At 46.6% G+C, this 20,043-nt stretch overlaps 1 protein-coding gene and 1 non-coding gene across 8 annotated transcripts in view; both read right to left on the reverse strand.

Moving 5' to 3' along the window:
- The window catches only part of MGAT5 (alpha-1,6-mannosylglycoprotein 6-beta-N-acetylglucosaminyltransferase), a 384,044-nt gene that overhangs the window by 103,422 nt on the left and 260,579 nt on the right, over positions 1-20,043 (reverse strand). For all 7 annotated transcript variants that reach the window (XM_066233788.1, XM_066233790.1, XM_066233787.1 and 4 more), the window contains exon 11: positions 5,841-5,974. In XM_066233788.1, coding sequence (XP_066089885.1) covers positions 5,841-5,974 — 134 coding nt within the window. The remainder of the gene's footprint in view (positions 1-5,840; positions 5,975-20,043) is intronic.
- On the reverse strand, positions 16,907-16,982 carry TRNAT-AGU (transfer RNA threonine (anticodon AGU)). Its single transcript has one exon. It is a non-coding gene; the product is annotated as a tRNA-Thr (tRNA).

Raw genomic sequence — 20,043 nt, forward strand, 5'->3', positions numbered from 1 at the left:
ATCCTGCTGTAAACATGAACTCAGCCTCCAGGGTAGGGGGAGTGAACAGCTTCTCAAGTAAGTGGTGGCAGGGAGGCAAGAGCCTGAGAGGTCAGTCAGAACCCTGGTCCTGGTTCTGGACTTGTCATGTTGTGTGCTACAGGACCTTGGCCACGTCACTCCATTTCCTTAGACCAATCTGTCATCTATAACCCAGGGTGGCGAAGGACGGTAAGTGCCCTCACTTGCTTAGAAGGAATGGGCGTGTATCTCCTTAAATGATGGCTTTGGAGGCTCCGGGAAATGTAAACACACTAATAGAAGGCCTTCTTTTATTATCAATGAGTTAGTTACTGAAAAAGCAAGTGAGTGAGTCCCACTGAATTCCTATTAAGAGAGGCCAGACTCAGGGCCTGGGGCTTTGTCTTTAGAGAAACAGAGATTTTAGTAAAAATTACACTTCATTTTTCCATGTATTGCTTATCCATCAGCCTCAATCATACAGAAAAAAAAAAAATCAAGGACACTCAAGCTGAAAAGACCTCTGACGCCAGGGACGCTGGCTCACTGTCCTGCAGGGAACTGGTTTTACTTGGGACACGATGCAGCTCAAGGGTCTCAGATGTTTTCTATAAAGGGCCAGATAATAAGTATTTTAGGTTTTGCTGGTTTGAAAGTCTCTGTCACAACTATATAACTCTGCCATGTTAGTGCAAAAGCAGCCACAGACAACAAACAGGCGTAGCTCTGTTCCAATAAAACTTTATTTACAAAAACAGGTGGCTGGTAGGCCAGACTTTGCCAACTACTGACACAGTTTAAAAATTGAAATCTGAGTACCTCGGGGCAGACTTGTATCTGTCAGTTCCTCAGAAGCTTTACTCCCCCAATCTCACACCCACATCAAATCTTACTATGTTTCCAAACTGGCCTCAATAATGATATTAATAATAGCAGAAGTACTGTGTGTTAATATAAGCACTGTACATATATTAACTCATTTAATCTATAGGTAGACCCTATTATCATCCCTATGAGAAATGAGGCCAAATGAAGTCAAGTAAATTGGTGGCAGAGGCAGGATTTGAACCCAGCTATTTTGCTCCGAGGCTGTTCCTGACTATGACGCCATATTGCTTAGTAAGCACCCAGTGTACAAACCAGGGCAGCAGATGAGGAGGAGGTACTGCGCCTCTCACCTCCTCTCGGAGTCCCCTGCTTACCACAGGGTCACCCCATCCTCTGGGGCCAGGCACCAGAGACAAGAAGTAATAACCTTGCAAGTGTCCTGCCTGGGAAGTGAGATTCGGGGGTGACTAGAATCTGGCATGATCAGGAGTAAAAAGTCACATGATAGCTGGTAGTCTGACAGAGCAGCAGGCAAAAGTAAAGAGGAAAAAGGAATTATTTATTCACTTATTGGCCAGCTGCTCAGTCCAAGTTTCCACCGCCGGTCCACGGACTGGTCAGCGCCAGTCCACCCGAGATTTCATGCCAGTCCACGAAAGAGTTACACCCTGATGTTGTAAGAAGATTATAGGGTTTATAATCACTGGGTTTATAATCTATATACAACATCAGGGTAGTTAACTCTTTCATGGATTGGCACAAAATTTCTGGCAGACCAGTGGTTGAAAACCACAGCTGTCCACCACCCTGAACACCCCAAGGCCCTGTTACTCAGACAGCACAGCAGCACTGCGGGTGCTGGTGAGACTGCAGAGTCAGCATCTGAGCAAGGTGCCGGCTGACCCGCATGCACAGAGCCCTGCTCTCTATGGTAGTTGTTACCACTGTGGTTCAGAGGCTGTGCTTGTTCCCCTGAGGTGCTCAACGCAAGGCCTTCAGGACATTTACCTCGGCAGCAGTTGTGTATCAATGAGTAATCAGGAAATGCTGGTGAGATCGGGGATGTGTAAAGCGCTGACCCTGCACCATCAGCAAAACATTCAGTTATGTTCAGGCTACTGTTTTTAAAGAAACATGGAATTAAATACTGTTAAGCAAGACTTCAATTAATTTTAATTTCCACAATTTTCAAAATCTCTTATTTTTATAAAATTGACTAATTTTTTATTTCCTGATGTTGAAGGACCTTGAATTCGGCCACACTGGACAGACTTTTCTCGTTGGCATGTGTGTTAGCTGACTCCAATGACCAGCCTGCCCCCAAGGTGGATGTCAAGAACCTAAAGCTGTGGGTTCTTGGGCTAAGAAATAGATTTGTACTTGCGATTAGACTCTACACAGTGTCATTTGATGCGAAGGGTCTTGGGCAGAGATGATTCCTATATTCATGTGTTTGGGATTCTGGAGTCAGACAGTAAGGTCCACTCCCTCCCACTCACTCCTCCACCATATATTGTAACAACAGGACAAGACCAGAGGGTACCTCGGCCCGTGGGGAGGAGATGAGGTAACTTATTCCTCCTCAGCCTCTACACTTAATAGGCATTTGGAATGCAGTGAATGACCTATATATTTTAGTAGATTTCCTTAATATGACTACAAGGAACAGAAACCACTCAGAACACTGCAAGGAAATAGAGATAAAAGGATACAGAATTGGGGGGGGGGGAGCTTCCAGGAACTCCAGCAGCCACTTTTTCTTTCTCTCTAGGCTGCATAGATCGCATCTGTCTGTCCCGCTCCCTTCCTACCGGGCTCCTCCAAAGCACCCCACGTCCCTCGTGGTGGAGCCTCCCCTCCCTGGGATTCTGCTCCGTTATGTTCTTGACAGCCCTCCCCTTTCCAAGTTGGTCCTGCTTCTTCATCATTGGACTTCCAGAAGGCTTCTGCTTTGACCTCGTCATAACTATGGACATATCCTTTTAATTTCTGTCCCTATGGCTATCACTCTCACTGTCCCTCTGGTCTGCAATGCCAAGTGAAAAATCTCATTGATAATAGGTTGGTTTTCTGAGCCAGAATCATGATTGCCAACCACCAAGGTGGAATGCCTTGGGTCAGCGTACACCCCTGGGCCAACCAGCCAAGGGTGGAGGGGTCACATGGTGGGATTCCACACTGCAGTGCCCGGGCAGGTGAGAAGGTTCCCTCGAAGGGCAGAGGACAGTGAAGTAGGGCTGGCAGCATAGCAGGCATCTTCAGAATTTTCGTGGGTCCTAGAATCTGAAGGTGAAGGAGGAGAGGACCTCCTGAGATCATCTGGTTCAACCCTGTGCACAAGCACGTGCTTTACAGCAATCCTAAACCTCTCAAGACTGACAGCATCTCTTCCCTTCCCAAGATCTCTGAGGCAAAGGAGGACGCAGGTGATGGCGGGGAGAGAATGGAAAAACAACTTTTAAAACTTCCTGCTAGCTAAAGTCAGTGTCGAACGCAACCCTGGGAATGTTTATATGATAATGTCTCACTTAAAAGGCCCATCTGTTTTCTGTGCACATTTACTAGATCCCACGGGATGGGGGAAGTTTTGGAAAAAGAGGCTGAACTCTCACGTACTGTGAGACAAGTTGGAGGAGATGTGCTGAATTGATGTGAAAACTTTACAGTACTCTTCATCTTTTTGTACCTTTCTCATCAAAGAACACTGGGTAATGATGTAATGAAACAGAAATGACAGCCCAGATTGGGAGTATTCAGACAAGGACAAGGACTGATGCAGGCATATAGCCACCTAGCATTCGGTAAAACGATAGTTGGGCAACGCACAGCACTTGAAAGGTCGGGTCATCTGCAGGATTTGGGAAGAATTTCCAAACCACACCCCCAAATCACATGGCTCATACTTTTGGGATTTTGACTGGCATAAGAAATCATCCTTTCAGGGGCAGCTGTAATTTATCCAAAAAAAGGTGATCCAAAAGCATTCAGAACAGATTTATTATTTTTATTTTCTAGGAAAACCAAGAAAGCTGACAAGTCACCTAGGAGAAAGCAGCACTTGGCTTCAAAAGGAAAGGGGTATAATTTGAAGGTCAAGTCCACAAAGATATGCAACTCTTCTTCCAGCAGGTGCAGGGGGAGAAGGCAGTGAGACCACTGTTTTAAAGAGCCAGTGTCTTCCTGAAACCAGTGCCACGATCTATTTCTTTCACAATCGAGTTGAGAATGAGCACACCCAATGTGTCCTTATTGACCCAAGTTGGGCTGAAAGTCAATTAAATAATGCCTTGTTAACATGGGCAGAGTTTGATTTATACAAAGATGTATAAATCCATGGGAAAATCTTAAATAACTATTTATAACCTAACCTGATCTTATTTTACTTGAGAAGAAAAAATATAAAATAATATAGGTAGGTAATATAGGTTTTACCATTTCATTTTTTAGTGAGACAGTGAGAAAGAGAGATAAGAATTAACTCCTAACTGCGACACTTTAGTTGTTTGTTGATTGCTTTCTCATATGTGCCTTCACCGGGGGACTCCAGCTGAGTCAACGACCTTTGCTCAAGCCAGCGCCCATGGAGTCAATGTCTATGATCCCATGTTCAAGCCGGTGACCTGGCACTCAAGCTGGTGACCCTGCGTTAAGCCAGCAGCTTCAGGGTTTCCAACCTGGGATCTCAGTGTCCCAGGTTGATGCTCTATCCATTGCGCACCACTGGTCAGGCAGCACTGCTGGAATTTTGTGCCACATAACTCTAATATGGAGCCGTCTTGTGTACGTAAGATGATCAGCAGCACCCCTACCTCTACCAAGCAGATGCCAACAGTCCTGCCCCTCAGTCATGACAACCACAATTGTCTCCAGACAAGCCACATGCCCCCTGGGGGTGTAACTGCCTGCAGTTGAGAGCCACCATACTATATACGAAGACAGATTCTCTGCATAGCAAAGACAGTGACCTGGAATTAAACCTGCTTCCCTGGAAACAGGCTGATTTCACCATTTCTGGGCCTAGTTAGCCTGAGAACTGGAGCGGGCAGCAGTGCTTTCTCTTCTCTGAAGACGGGTCAGAGGAGCAGCTGCAGGGACACTCCCACTGCACATCCTGTGCGCTTCCTCCGTGGGCTCATTCCCGACTTCCTCAATCAGCAAGACACGAGAACATGGGACCACAGCCCCCGAGCGTTCCAGGAAGTGATGAACTTTCATGTTTAGAAAGAAGCACGTTTTGAACTCCTGGAGTCTGTCTCATCCTTCGCAGACATGTCCTCAAAATACTATTAAGTACAGTATTTGCATATCCCTCATATAAAAAGACCTGCATGTCATGTCAACAGGTCACATCCCAATCAGTGCCTTCCCTGTTTCACCTTCCCCAGATGTGCTCTGGAAACAGTCCAGGCGAGCAAGGCGCCCTCCAGCGCCCACAGCTCGACGCTTCTGGACCACCTGGCTCAGTCTGTGGCCAAGAACACTGTTTTGTCCAACATCTATCTCCTTGAGCAAACTGCCCATGGTCATTCCTGGCAGGCACACTCCTTTCCTGGTTAGCTGACCACTGACCACTGCGGGCACTGACCATAGCCGGGTGACTGCGACGGCCCCCACCCACCCCAGCAAACGGAGCTGCCTATCTTCACATGCCATTCCCAAAAGGCAGAGGCAAAAGGCCACCTGGCAAAGGGTCTCGCTGTGTAACACTTTGCTACAGAGAAATATCCAGCTTCTGTGGGAACCTGGCTAGCAGATGCAAACACAGGGTGTGAAAGAGGCTGTCATGTGCCATTTCCAACACGCAAAGACTAAAGGGCTTTGCTGGGCCGCCACCATGTAGAGGAGTAGGTACAGCCTTTCTTACTCAAATGCTGAGTAACCAAATCCTTGCATACTCTTGTTTATCCCGTTAAGCCCTAGGCACTTGGTTTGATTACTGCCCTCCCCGGATCAAAGTTAAATTAAATTATCCAACAAGCATCTTTTCAGAGAGAGGGCACAGACTGGCTCACCTTCCAGAAGCTATCCACTTTGCCATACACAAGGGACTGGTTCTGCCTTTTGATTTCGTTAATGTGGTGGATGTCGCTGGAGTTCAGGTGCTGCTCCACCACAAAGCCCAGGAAGCTGTTGTCGGGGGTGTGAGCTGATGTGGAAAGGAAAACAGAAGGCAGGGCAGTTAGGATTTAATCAGCAAGCAGAAACAATTACTAACTTAATTCAAGCCATCTTGCCCATCATGAAATGTTTTCATTTTACCCTGTTCCTTCTTAACCGGGGGGAGCCAGGAATTAACTGCTCCCACATACTCCCAGAAAAACAGTCACATGAAAAGAATTCTCTTCAGGATGGATTAACCTGAACCAAATCCTGCTTTTTATTTATTTTTTTAGTGGAAAATACATTTGTCTGGAAAGCATTCAGCTCTGTGCTCTCTGCCTTCCTGTTTCCTCAGAACACGGCTACTGTTTCCTGACGGAAATGCCCTCTCCGGGTGTCACCACCAGTGACCAGGACTCTGCAGGGAGCAGGGCTGGACAAGGGTCCCCGGAAATGCCCCTCTCCGGGTGTCACAACCAGTGACCAGGACTCTGGGGAGCAGGGTGGGACAAGGGTCCCCGGAAATGCCCTCTCTGGGTGTCACCACAAGTGACCAGGACTCTGGGGAGCAGGGCTGGACAAGGGTCCCCGGAAACGCCCCTCTTCGGGTGTCACCACCAGTGACCAGGACTCTGGGGAGCAGGGCTGGACAAGGGTCCCCGGAAATGCCCTCTCCGGGTGTCACCACCAGTGACCAGGACTCTACAGGAGCAGGGCTGGACCAAGGGTCCCCAGAAATGCCCTCTCCGGGTTTCACCACCAGTGACCAGGACTCTACAGGGAGCAGGGCTGGACAAGGGTCCCCGGAAACGCCCCTCTCCGGGTGTCACCACCAGTGACTAGGACTCTGCAGGGAGCAGGGCTGGACAAGGGTCCCCGGAAACGCCCCTCTCCGGGTGTCACCACCAGTGACCAGGACTCTGCAGGGAGCAGGGCTGGACAAGGGTCCCCGGAAATGCCCTCTCCGGGTGTCACCACCAGTGACCAGGACTCTGGGGAGCAGGGCTGGACAAGCGTCTCTGGAAATGCCCTCTCCGGGTGTCACCACCAGTGACCAGGACTCTGGAGAGCAGGGCTGGACAAGAGTCTCCGGAAATGCCCCTCTCCGGGTGTCACCACCAGTGACCAGGACTCTGCAGGGAGCAGGGCTGGACAAGGGTCCCCGGAAATGCCCTCTCCGGGTGTCACCACCAGTGACCAGGACTCTGGGGAGCAGGGCTGGACAAGCGTTCCCGGAAATGCCCTCTCCGGGTGTCACCACCAGTGACCAGGACTCTGGGGAGCAGGGCTGGACAAGAGTCCCCGGAAATGCCCCTCTCCGGGTGTCACCACCCGTGACCAGGACTCTGGGGAGCCGGGCTGGACAAGGGTCCCCCCCACAGGGCTGGGGGTGCTGTCGGTGGCCCTGCACAATCTATGTGGACTCCTGCTGCCTGGCCAGTGAATCTATTTCACTCTCCAGTTAGGTGAAAGGGGTTTGGCGGCAAAACCAAGCCACATTACCCACTCCTCTAAGACATACTAATGAAAGATGGTAATGACGGGCTCTACCGAACCAGTACACGGGATGAAGAAAGAACAAAAGGTAATGCTCAGAGGGACGAAGACCACCCCGCAAAGCTACCACCACAAAGAACAGAGTCTGGTCTGTAGAACACTGTTCTGGAAAAGAAAAGCCATGTTCCTCTGGGTCGCGCATGATGTGAGTTCTAAAACTTCACTTTTTAAGCACTTGACCAAGAGGAAAAGCAGCTACAGACCCTCATCAAACATTTGTCTTTTGTGCCTGTATTTTCAAAGAATTCCACCAGAAGGCAACAATCAGAAAACAAAAGGCCCTTCTTTCCTGTATGTTCATTCGGTCCAGAGAAATCTGGTTTTCAAGGAGGTGACCCCACTGAGGCCACATGATACTGAAGGAAACCACCGCCATGCTTGACTCAGACCTGAGCAGGACAAAGTATAAATAACCTCAATGGAGAGACACGCTACAGTCAATAAAACCCACACAGGACATATTTGCTCAACACAACTGCATTCATTCACAGGTGAGTGGTCAACAAACGAAGGAAGTTGGTCCTGGTTTTTCCAGGACTCGGGAGCCCCTTCCCAGGCAGGAAGCCAGCACAGAAGCCCTTCGCGGTGGGCAGGACGGCCAGCCCTGGCCAAGGTACCTGAAGCCCCAGACCCTCTCCACCTCCACGAGTGCAGACAGAGGAGGGGACCCTGGGAAAGCAGGGACAGTGGAGAGGAACGGGCCGGCTGCATAGCTACTTACTGTGCTACTACCCAGTCTCCCAGGCTTCTGCCTAACGGGGGTGGCAGACCAAGGAGATAATAGGGCTGCAACTGGGGAGCTGTGCGAGGTCTTGCCAACCTGTTCTTTCATTTCTACGTTTCTGAACAAGGGCCCAGAGGCAATGGCTTTGGCTGCAGTTGGCTGAAAGTAAATTACTGAATAAATCCTACTGCCAACAAGAGGCAACTATTGCTTCTTCTTCTTTAGGGAGTTGGGGGGAGGGCACTGGAAGGCATCAGGGGTGGAGAAGAGGGTCTATGTGCATTCAGGATGCCAAGAAAGCTTTAAGTATTTCTTTGTAAAACCTTGGTTATTGCTAAGGATTCAGAAATAGAATCTGACACTTTTGAAATCATGTTTTTTATCTTCAGAAAATCTATGTGGTTACCAAAGCTTCATGGTTTGATATCTGTCTCTGCAACTCAGTGATCTAGTCCCTATGTGGACACTTTTAAAAAATAATAAAATAAAATTTAACATCTAAAACACTTAAAACTTTTGTTTGTTTGGTTTTTATTTTATTTTTTTTATTCAGTGAGAGGATGGGAGGCAGAAAGACAGACTCCTGCATGTATCCCGACTGGGATCCACCTGGCAAGCCCACTAGGGGGTGATACTCTGCCCATCTGGACTTTGCTCCATTGCTCAGCAACTGAGCTCTTCTTAGCATGCGGACCAACTTGCTCTAATCGAACCATGGCCGTGGGAGAGGAAGAAAAAGGGGGGGGGGGAGAGGGAAAGACAGAGAGAGAGAGAAGAGGGGGAAGGGCAGAGAAGCAGATGGGTGCTTCTCCTGTCTGCCCTGACTGGGAATCGAACCTGGGACATCAACAAACCAGGCCAACACTCTACCACTGAGCCAACGGCCAGGGCCTAAGGTGTTTTATTTCATGTGGCCTAAGGTGTTTTATTTCATGTTAAAATACATGCAAGCGAAATGAAAAATGAAATGCTTGTCAAACCCAAAAAAGATAAAAAGAAACAACACCTCATCTATGTTTATATTTTTGTGTCAAAGATCCCCCTAGCTTATAGCTCAAACAGTGCGAGGGAGGGGGAGTAAATAATTTATTCACAACCTTGTAAGAAATGGCAGGCCTTTGCTGCTTTGTGACTATAATTTGGTACTAAATCAACTCTGACACTATATGAAGAATGAATTACACCAACAACTTCTCTATTTAAAGTTTTCAACCAAACATTTTATTTCAACTCCTTTCTGGAGATGTTAATTTGAAGATCAAAACTAGGAAGTGGGCCCTGGCCGGTTGGCTCAGCGGTAGAGCGTCGGCCTGGCGTGAGGGGGACCAGGGTTCGATTCCCGGCCAGGGCACATAGGAGAGGCGCCCATTTGCTTCTCCACTCCCACCCCCTCCTTCCTCTCTGTCTCTCTCTTCCCCTCCCGCAGCCAAGGCTCCATTGGAGCGAGGATGGCCCGGGCACTGGGGATGGCTCCTTGGCCTCTGCCCCAGGCGCTAGAGTGGCTCTGGTCACGGCAGAGCGATGCCCCGGAGGGGCAGAGCATTGCCCCCTGGTGGGCAGAGCATCGCCCCTGGTGGGCGTGCTGGGTGGATCCCGGTCAGGCGCATGCGGGAGTCTGTCTGACTGTCTCTCCCCGTTTCCAGCTTCAGAAAAATACAAAACAAAAACAAAACAAAAAACTAGGAAGTGCAATTTAAAGACTTCAGATGAGACTTAGGGAAAATGCCAGCAGTGCTCATAAACAGCACTGCTCCAGGCCACGAGCAGCAGCGGTCAGAGCCCCCATGCCTACTTCTTCCCAGGTAGCACTGAGCCTGTGACAGGACACCGGCAGTCGGCCACAGGCGGGACTGCCCAGCCATGACAAACGTAACAGGGGACTTGGAAATCACAGCAGGCCTGGCCTGTGGTTACTTCCAAGGAGCTAGCCAGCTGCCAAAGACTACAATGGTGACATCCTAAAATTGCTTATGATAAATCAAAAGCCTCAAACTCAGGCTGATGCTGTCTGAAATGACCTTTGTGTGGAGATCTAAACTTGCAGCAACTTTTGTCTTTTTGCTCTGATGTAAGATGGGAACACAGACTTTAGCTGTGCTAGGAAGGTTTCAAAGAAAAGTATTTACACAGTTCAAGGTAAATCTAAGAAATTCCACTATAAATGGGACACAGAAATCCTGTACTTTTGAAATCACTCTGTCTCAGGAGATAGCTAGATATGTTTTTAAAGAACGGCTGATATTTGAGTTCTGACTACTGCTGCGTTCTGTGCTAAGTGTTTTATAGTGACTATTTCATTTTATCTTCACGACAACCTGATTACATGTTTGTACAGATGAGAAAACAGAAAGAGCTACTTAAACTACCCGTGCCTACGCACTACAATGTTAAAATTTGGAGCCAGACCTGCTGGTTCCAGAGCCCAAGCTCCTTAAAGCACTTCTAATATACGGCCTCACAGTCCAAAGACTTGATTTTCTGGGCTCTGTGGTAATATGCTTCAGAGGAGCATAACGTCATAAGGTAGATTAAAGTACGCATGAAATACCCAGGGGAAAATATATAAGCTGTCACCTCAGTTTCTTGAGCAGTTTATGCTAGATGTAGGACCAAGCTGATTTTTTTACATCTGTAAATTAGAGAGGATTTGATAAACATTAACGATGGTCATAAACAGGCCTGAGCTGTAGTGGCGCAGCTGATAAAGCCTGACCTGCACTGCTGGGCTGCCGGTTCGAAGCCCCGGGCTAGCCTGGCCAAGGCACACGCCCGAAGCAGCAACGAGCTGGTGCTTCCTGCTCCTCTCCCCCCGCCCCGTTTCTCTCTCTTTTTCTCCTCTCTCTAAAATCAAAAAGTAAATCTTTAAAAGAAAAGAACAATGGTTATAAAATAATTTAGGACAAATATTTTTAATTGAGAAAAACATTATTTTAAGCACTTTGATAGTACCTATTTACAAATGATTACAAATCAGTTTGATAATCTTCCTGAGCAGATTATGGCGATGGCTTCCTTTTAGAACTAATGTTAGTTTAACTTCAATAATTCACCAATGATAAATACATATTTTAAAGTACTAGTTCTACAAACCAGGTTCTATGCTAGGTATTAAGGGATTCCACCATAAAGATGATTTTCTGCCCTCACAGAACCTACTAACTACTTAGTAAGTGAGGTATGCATTATATCTACCACACAGTAATAATGTCTTCTTTTAAAATGTAATTCAAAATCTTTATTAAGTCAAATGGACCCTTCTTTCAATTGCATAAATCTCCAAGGTCTGTTTTCCACCACTAAGTCCTCAAAATCTCTAAGAAGTGCAAATATTCATTTGTACAGGCTGTCTTGCGGGCCTTTACCCACCACTGGCCCCGCGGTGTTGGGTGCCTCCTGCCTCCCGGTCACCACGGGTGGAACCTCCCGTGCCAGCGGGCTCTGCCCTCAGCCAGTCAATCAGCACATCCCACGGATGTCAGCTCTCAACCACCTTTCAACCCCTTCCCTCCTCTCCTCACCTTTCTTAGTTCTGGCCTCATCAATTCTTACCAAGACTTCTGCAATAGATAAGTTTTCCTTTTCCTTAAACAGAAAGTTTCCCCCCCTTCTGTTTTCTTGACTTTAATAGAAATATACCCTCAGTGTAAAATATTTTTCATAGACTAGAGAAAGATATGAGGAAAATAAAGATGTCATCCATTCTTACCACCTAGAAATAACCACTGTTAATGGGTTTTTCCCCTAGACTTTTGGATCTTTTTTATCCTCAAATCAGAATTGAATCCTACTATACCTAATTTTGGGGGAACTTTTTTCACTTACACAATATGCCATAGGTACCCTTCTGGGTTAATAACCATAGTGAATCTCTGCTTGTTAAAGTAGCATAATGGTTCAGTGTGTGAATGCATTCCATCAGCTGGGATGCCCCATTCTGGGCTGCCAACATTACTCTGCGGAACTAACTGCCCTTCCTCCCTCAGGCTGTGCAATTCGTTTTTAGTTCAGGCAGAATCCTGACCCCCTGACTGTCCCAACTCTCCACACTTCCAAGGAGAGGACACATAATCCAGGGGACTCCATCTGACAAAAGCTCAGTTGAAAGATGAGTTTATGATCCAAGTCCCACCAGTCACAGTGGCTCTAGGATAAGTCAGAGCTACTTTTGAAGTCACTGTCTTTCTGCAACATTCGCAAAGCTGGCAGGGTGGAAGTCAAGAGCTACAGATGTCATCTGTGTGCCCATGTGAGCACAGCCCATTTGAGAATGACGTCAATTCAGAGACATGTATGGCCAAGATATGGAGAGAATAAAGATGTCTTCCAAGCCCTGAACCCAGTTCTGCCTAAAGCTGATCTCAACAATTTCCAATGACAAGAGCCAACAAATCTTTGTGACAGAGTCAATATGACAGAAATCCTGCCTGATACATGCTACCACAAGACATTTAGGATGTTTCCAATTCTTGACTACCTATATCAATGAATCACATGACTTGTCACACCCTCATAAACTCTGCAGTGGATACATAAGTATTCTCTGTACCTTTAGCCTTGCCCCTTTCTCTCTGCTCCTTAATTACTCCCTCCTCTGTGTTGCTTGACAAGGTATTCTTTGAAATGAATACGTGACTGCAATAATTTCCTGCTGAAAATCTTCACCTTCTTCAGGATAAAGCAGGGTCAGCACACCTATCATTCTAGTTTCATTCCAAGTCACTCTTCAACCAATACCTCTGTCTGCTCCATGTTGACCTTCCTGGGGTTTTTAATGCCATGTTTTTCCATCTTATCTCATGCTGAGATGTATTTCACACATCTATCACTTCCTTCTCCCTTTAAGTCTCAGCTCCCATCACCTCCCAGATAAGGGATGCCCTAACTGTCTAAGACTGAGATAAGTACCCCTCCTCTCAGACCATAATAAGTGACAGTCCTTACCACACATCACTCTCTCCCCTAACAGACTACATGCCCTTTGAGACTGAGCCATGTTGTGTATCTATGAAGTCCCAGAGTCCAGAGCATAGTAAAAATTCAGCAAATATTTTTTGAATGCATGATTGGTTTAGTCAATGAGAAATGCTTAATTAGCAAATATAATTGATTTGTAGGAAGATCTAGAATACTAGGAAGCAGAAGCTATACCTAAACTGTTATACTTCCAGCATCATGCTCTTTACACAAAAGCTCCAAAACCAAAGCCCACCTTTCAAGACAGATTATCGCTCTACTCTATCCCAGAACCTAGCTCAGGTCTGGTATGTTTTAGGTGATTAATTACTATATTTTGAACTGATAAATTAACATATCTTTTTAACTAGGTCACAAAGTTGATGTTGGGAAGAAGGGAAACAAATCAGTGATACAGAAGTTAAAATTTTAACATTACAAGTTTTTAATACTGTCATTCACTCAACAACAGCACACTTATTGAGCACTTACTATGAGCCAGGCAACAACTTAGGAGTTAAGGTATACCAATGAACTGACAAATATGAATGAGCTTGAATTCAGCTAGGAGATGGGTAGTAAATAAATAAAATAATTTAATGTTATAGATAAAAAAGAAATAAACACAATTGGTTTGGTGAACAATATTGAACTCTCTGGTTAATGATATCACGCTAAAACATCAAAGGAGTAAGTGTTCTTTTATGAACAAAAAAAGGTGGACTGATGAATGGAGAGAAGATATTCATGGATTGATGTCATGGAATAAAGCAAACTTTTGATTGTACAGCCTAGACTGTGGGTTTCTACTGTACATTTCTCTCACCGTTTTTTGTGTATTTGAAAAATTTTGTTAAAACGAGGAAGAACATTACCTGCCATCATACTCACATTGTTAATTATGATTTCCATGATAATGAAACTGACATGATAGAAAAAACTTTATTGAAAAGTCAAGTTATATCACACAAGATGTAATTTAGTCTTCGAAATCGTATACAGATAGTGAATGATGTTATGCTTTGGATTTTCCCAAAACTGATTGTTTTCTGTGACACTTTTTTTTTAAGTGAAAGGCAGAGAGAGAGAGAGAGAGGAGAGGAATAAACAAGGATAGACAGGAAGGGAGAAAGATGAGAAGTATTAATTCATAGTTCCGGCACCTTAGTTGTTTATTGATTGCTTCTCATATGTGCCTTAATGGGGGGGGGGGGCTCCAGCCAAGCCAGTGACCCCTTGCTCAAGCTAGAGACCTTGGGCTTCAATTCAGTGACGTTGGGGTCATATCTATGATCCATGCTCAAGCTGGAGACCCTGCGCTCAAAATGGTGAGCACATGCTCAAGCCGACTGAGCCCGTACTCAAGCCGGTGACTACGGGTTTTGATCCTAGGTCCTCAGTTTCCCAGGCCAACGCTCTATCCACTTCACCACCACCTGGTCAGGCAAAAAAACTGATTTTTTTTTTGAAATGGTGATGATACTGTGCTCTTTGAGAGAGACAGAAGGCTGGGATGCAGGCTAGGGAAATGATTATAAACAGGTGATTTGAAAAGATAAGTGCCTGAACTATTGGCAGAAGCATACTAAAGTAAATTTTTCAAGTGTCAAAAAACAACTCAGGAGGAATGGACTCCTTAAGAACATCACTTCTGAAGAGACTCAGACTAAAGAAGAAGGCTGGTTCCATTACTCACTGGTCTGCACAGAAGTGCAGAGTCCTTCAAACCCAAGGTAAAAGCCAAAAAGGCATTTTAAAATCACAAACAGCTCTTTTGCTTGTTAAGGCCTAAAAAAATTGTACATGGAAGCGATTGATCCTTAGCTGGAGCCAGCAGCTTTGTCATATGTATGAAAGGGAAGGCTTGTTTCTAAAATATGTTTTTTTCAAGCAAAATTTTGGTCTACAAGCCACTGTTCTGATCTGATCACACATATAAACATGGCTAGAAGCTTCAATTCCTTGGAGAAATTCAGAGTTAGCGTGTCAATGACAGCAACCAGGCTGATCTGAGCAACCCCTGTAACCCAACCACATGAGTCAACTCTGTGGGAAGACAAAGGAAGCACGAGGCCGCTGGCCTCACAAAGCTTCTGTGGTCCTAGATTTGCACACTTCTTATCCTTCCCTACCTTGTTGCATGAACTAAAAACAGAATGAGCATTCTCATTCAACTTAATCTAATTACATTAATAAATATTTGCTGAATGCCTACCATGCCCCAGGCATTCTTCATTGTGTGGGAGTTTTAGCAATGAAGAAAACAGACAAAATCCCTACGAACACGTGCCTCAGTTTCCAGGGGAAAGCAGTCAACAGAAGTAAGTGAAGCATAAATGCTGGCTCGTAATTCAGCTACAGAGGAAAATAAAGCACTTAAAATGGGGAGGGAGTCAGAATTAATCTCCCTGAAGTAACATTTGAGGTAAAGACCTACAGAAGGAGATATGGAAGTCTAAGGAACAACTCAGAAGGTTCTGGAAGATGGAACAACAAAGGCCATAGGGTCCTAGGACAGGAGTGTGCCTGGCCTGTCCAAAAAACAGCAAGGAGATTAAAGAACAGTGAACAAAATGTCATGTAGTAAGAGATGACGCCAGACAGGCTGTGGGGTTGGTGCGGCCACTGCAATGACACTTTCCCTGCATCAAGGCACCATGGCGTGGTGAGCACAGGCATGCTGTGATCTGATAATTCACTCCATTGTGTAGGTGGATGTATCTGTTCTTTATTCAGTAATTCAACAGATGTTTATTACCAATGATGTTACCACTCCGGGCACTGAGGGCCCAGCAGTGATTGTGATCGAGGGGCTCACCATGAGGGCTTTGGGCTGGAGCAGAGCGTTGAGAGAGCCACAGGGCAGGAGAACCTGGCGCTAGGAGGGAAGACTTTCCTGGGGATGTGACACCCCCCTGAAGGATCAGCAGGGTGATGGGGAGTGAAGGGAAGGTGCTACCAGACAAGGGAACAGCACATGAAAAGTCTGGCTGTCCGAGAACTTGGCACCTAAAACCCAAGGGGAGGTAAGAGACAACACCAGCGAGGCCAGCAGAGGCTAGATGGGCAGGAATCATGGTAATGAGTTCAGATTTAGCACCTGTTGTCCTCCTGAAAAGCTCCCACGGTGTGTTTATTTACAAAAAGAGAGGATGAGGCAACTGACACCTTTTAATCTTTCAACCATGAGCAGAGGCTGTGAAGTGTTATGTTCAGATCCCGGCTTTACCACTTACAGTTCTGGGCAGATTAAACTTCAGATGTTTAACTTGAATCACAGGGACTAAACGGGATTACACATGTCAAGTGTAGACACAAAGCTGGTGGTCAGTAATAAAGGACTTTGGCCCCTCTCACTCCCCAAATTCTAATCCCAGTTTGATGAACTGGCACAACAATTAGTTCTCCACCTATAGCCTTTTTTTTTTTTTTTTTTTCCATTTTTCTGAAGCTGGAAACAGGGAGAGACAGTCAGACAGACTCCCGCATGCGCCCGACCGGGATCCACCCGGCACGCCCACCAGGGGCGACGCTCTGCCTACCAGGGGGCGATGCTCTGCCCATCCTGGGCGTCGCCATATTGCGACCAGAGCCACTCTAGCGCCTGAGGCAGAGGCCACAGAGCCATCCCCAGCGCCCGGGCCATCTTTGCTCCAATGGAGCCTTGGCTGCGGGAGGGTAAGAGAGAGACAGAGAGGAAAGCGCGGCGGAGGGGTGGAGAAGCAAATGGGCGCTTCTCCTGTGTGCCCTGGCCGGGAATCGAACCCGGGTCCTCCGCACACTAGGCCGACGCTCTACCGCTGAGCCAACCGGCCAGGGCTCCACCTATAGCCTTTTAACAGGAAGGTCATAAACCTCTTTTCCAACACTTTACCTCAATTCTCAAAGGAGAGAGAACCCCTGGAGTATGATCTGTCCACTAAAAAGGCATAATTTGGAGAACTGGGTAGGTTTGTTCTGCAAACCCATGGAGGTCATGGAGTGAGGCATTCATTCCCTGACCTGTGTTCCTTTTCATTAATTCTGCCCGGGGAATGGGTTTTTGTCAGCTGTCTTTATTTCTTCCCTCTTCCTCTACAAAACCTTCTGCTCACCCTACAACATCTCATCACTGTGAATGGGATGACCAGCCATCCTGGCTTGCATGGGTCAGGGAGTGTTCCCATAATGCAGGCCATTCAACTTGAAAACTGGGTCACCCTACTATGAAGAAACACAGCCCCAGAAGTGAGTGACAGAACAAGCAGGATGTACGGAGGTCTGCTCCGCCCCATTCAACTAGGTCTGGAATTTCTAAAGTGGAGGCATGAGAAAGCGTTATCTTGGCCTAGGGCCCTGGTTAGCAAACTGCAGTTCATGAGCCACATGTGGCTCTTTGGCCCCTTGAGTGTGGCTCTTCCACAAAATACCATGTGTGGCCCTGGCTGGTTGGCTCAGTGGTAGAGCATCGGCCTGGCATGCAGGAGTCCTGGGTTCGATTCCTGGCCAGGGCACACAGGAGAAGCGCCCATCTGCTTCTCCACCCCTCCCCCTCTCCTTCCTCTCTCTCTCTTCCCCTCCCACAACCAAGGCTCCACTGGAGCAAAGTTGGCCCGGGTGCTGAGGATGGCTCCTTGGCCTCTGCCTCAGGCGCTAGAGTGGCTCTGGTTGCAGCAGAGCAACGCCTCAGATGGGCAGTGCATCACCCCCTGGTGGGCATGCCAGGTGGATCCCGGTTGGGCACATGCAGGAGTCTGTCTCACTGCCTCCCCGTTTCCAACTTAAAAAACAAAACAAAAAAAACCCCAACCATGTGTGGGCGCTACCTCGATAAGGAATGTACCTACCTATATAGTTTAAGTTTTAAAAATTTGGCTCTCAAAAGAAATTTCAATCATTGTGCTGTTGATATTTGGCTCTGTTGACTGATGAATTTGCTGACCACTGGTAGGGCCTCTTGCCCCATAAGGAAGTAACCTGGAGAGCAGGCACTTCCGATTCCTACAGCCCACAGCACACCGTCCACGGTCAGTAGACATACAATGAACAACTGGATAAAATCAACAGCCCTCAAACATTCCAATCTAAGTCTTCAATTCACTCGCACAATAAACAAGCAAACGAACTGAGGCTTAGTCGCTTCGTCAGCCCTATTAAGGAACAACCTTAGGGAAATTTGGGGAAAGGCTGGGGGGGGGTTAAAGAAAAACTAAGATCGGATGATGATGAGATGGAAAGCCTCTACATTAATACGTCCCAGATCTCCAGTCTGTTCTTCACTCAGCTTCATTAAATCTGTCTTTCCTGCCCCAAAGCCCACACAAACCAGGAAACACGGAATACTTCCCAGCCTCGACTATAACTACATTGTGAGCACCCAAAAGGCAAAATCTCTGGTATCTTCCTATTGTGAGTGACAGCAGAAATGATGCAGGTACTCGGAAAATTAAGTTAATTAAATAAAAATAAACATATACAACCAAACTTTGTTAAAAATAAGAAAATATTCAGTGATAATGATAGGAACAGTGAGTTTGTTAGGCTGACAGACTACTAAACATTATTCAAAGTTTTCAACTGTAGCCTGATTTGTGGTGGCGCAGTGGATAAAGCATCGACATGGAATGCTGAGGTCGCCGGTTTGAGACCCTGGGCTTGCCTGGTCAAGGCACATACAAGAAGCAACTACTACAAGTTGATGCTTCCCACTCCTCTCCCCTTCTCTCTCTCTTTTTGTCTCTCTCTACAATAAATAAATAAAATCTTAAAAAAAAGTTTTCAACTGTAGGATGGAAACATCAGTCTGAAAGGAAATTTGCCTGGAACCGGGAATAAGGAATCCGATCATCCCTGCCACTGCCTCTTTCAGCCAGTCTCCAGGAGGAGAGAGAACTACCGTAGTACAGAGCTCCACTGCTGCTGCTGTTTTACAGAAGCCCGAAGAAGTTGTGAAGAAGGGTGTCATGCAGATAGACAACTAGAACTACCCAGATATGGGATAACTCAGGCTACAAGTCATCACCCTAGGGTTTTATTTTTCTCTTGTAAATTGTACAGGCAACTGCCTTATTTATGGGCAGGTTGCTTTCATTCTGAAGTGTGACATCTTGTTTGAAACTCAAAAAAATAAGGTATTGCCCTTAAGAGTTAAGAAAAGGCAGCGTGTACTGCAGAAGGTAGGACACTGGCTGAAATAATTCCTCCATAGAGAGTCAAGTCAAGTCCCTAGCCAAGCTTATAAAAAGCAACAATTCTCAACAAGAAATAACAAAAGTATCTCCAAATAAATACAAACTAGGAGCTAGCCACTTGATGAGCAGATTTGGGAACAATGGTTTTAAAAAGTTATGATATATAAGTGGAAAAAAGGAGACACAAAATTTTAGTGTGTGTTAAACCTACATAGAAATGTATGTGTGTAAAAGACAATGCTTACATTAGGATATAGGAGTCATTTTTGGTAGGAAGGGTTTTCCCTGTTTTTTTTTTTTTATTTTTTTTATTTTTTTTTATTTTTTGTACTTTTCTGAAGCCGGAAACGGGGAGAGAGACAGTCAGACAGTCTCCCGCATGCGCCCGACCGGGATCCACCCAGCACGCCCACCAGGGGTGACGCTCTGCCCACCAGGGGGCAATGCTCTGCCCCTCCGGGGCGTCACTCTGCTGCGACCAGAGCCACTCTAGCGCCTGGGGCAGAGGCCAAGGAGCCATCCCCAGCGCCCGGGCCATCTTTGCTCCAATGGAGCCTCGGCTGCGGGAGGGGAAGGGAGAGACAGAGAGGAAGGAGGGGGTGGGGGTGGAGAAGCAAATGGGTGCTTCTCCTATGAGCCCTGGCCGGGAATCGAACCCAGGTCCCCCGCACGCCAGGCCGACGCTCTACCGCTGAGCCAACCAGCCAGGGC

The sequence above is a fragment of the Saccopteryx bilineata genome, chromosome 5 (assembly GCF_036850765.1).
Source record: "Saccopteryx bilineata isolate mSacBil1 chromosome 5, mSacBil1_pri_phased_curated, whole genome shotgun sequence".
In the NCBI taxonomy this organism is placed as follows: domain Eukaryota; kingdom Metazoa; phylum Chordata; class Mammalia; order Chiroptera; family Emballonuridae; genus Saccopteryx; species Saccopteryx bilineata.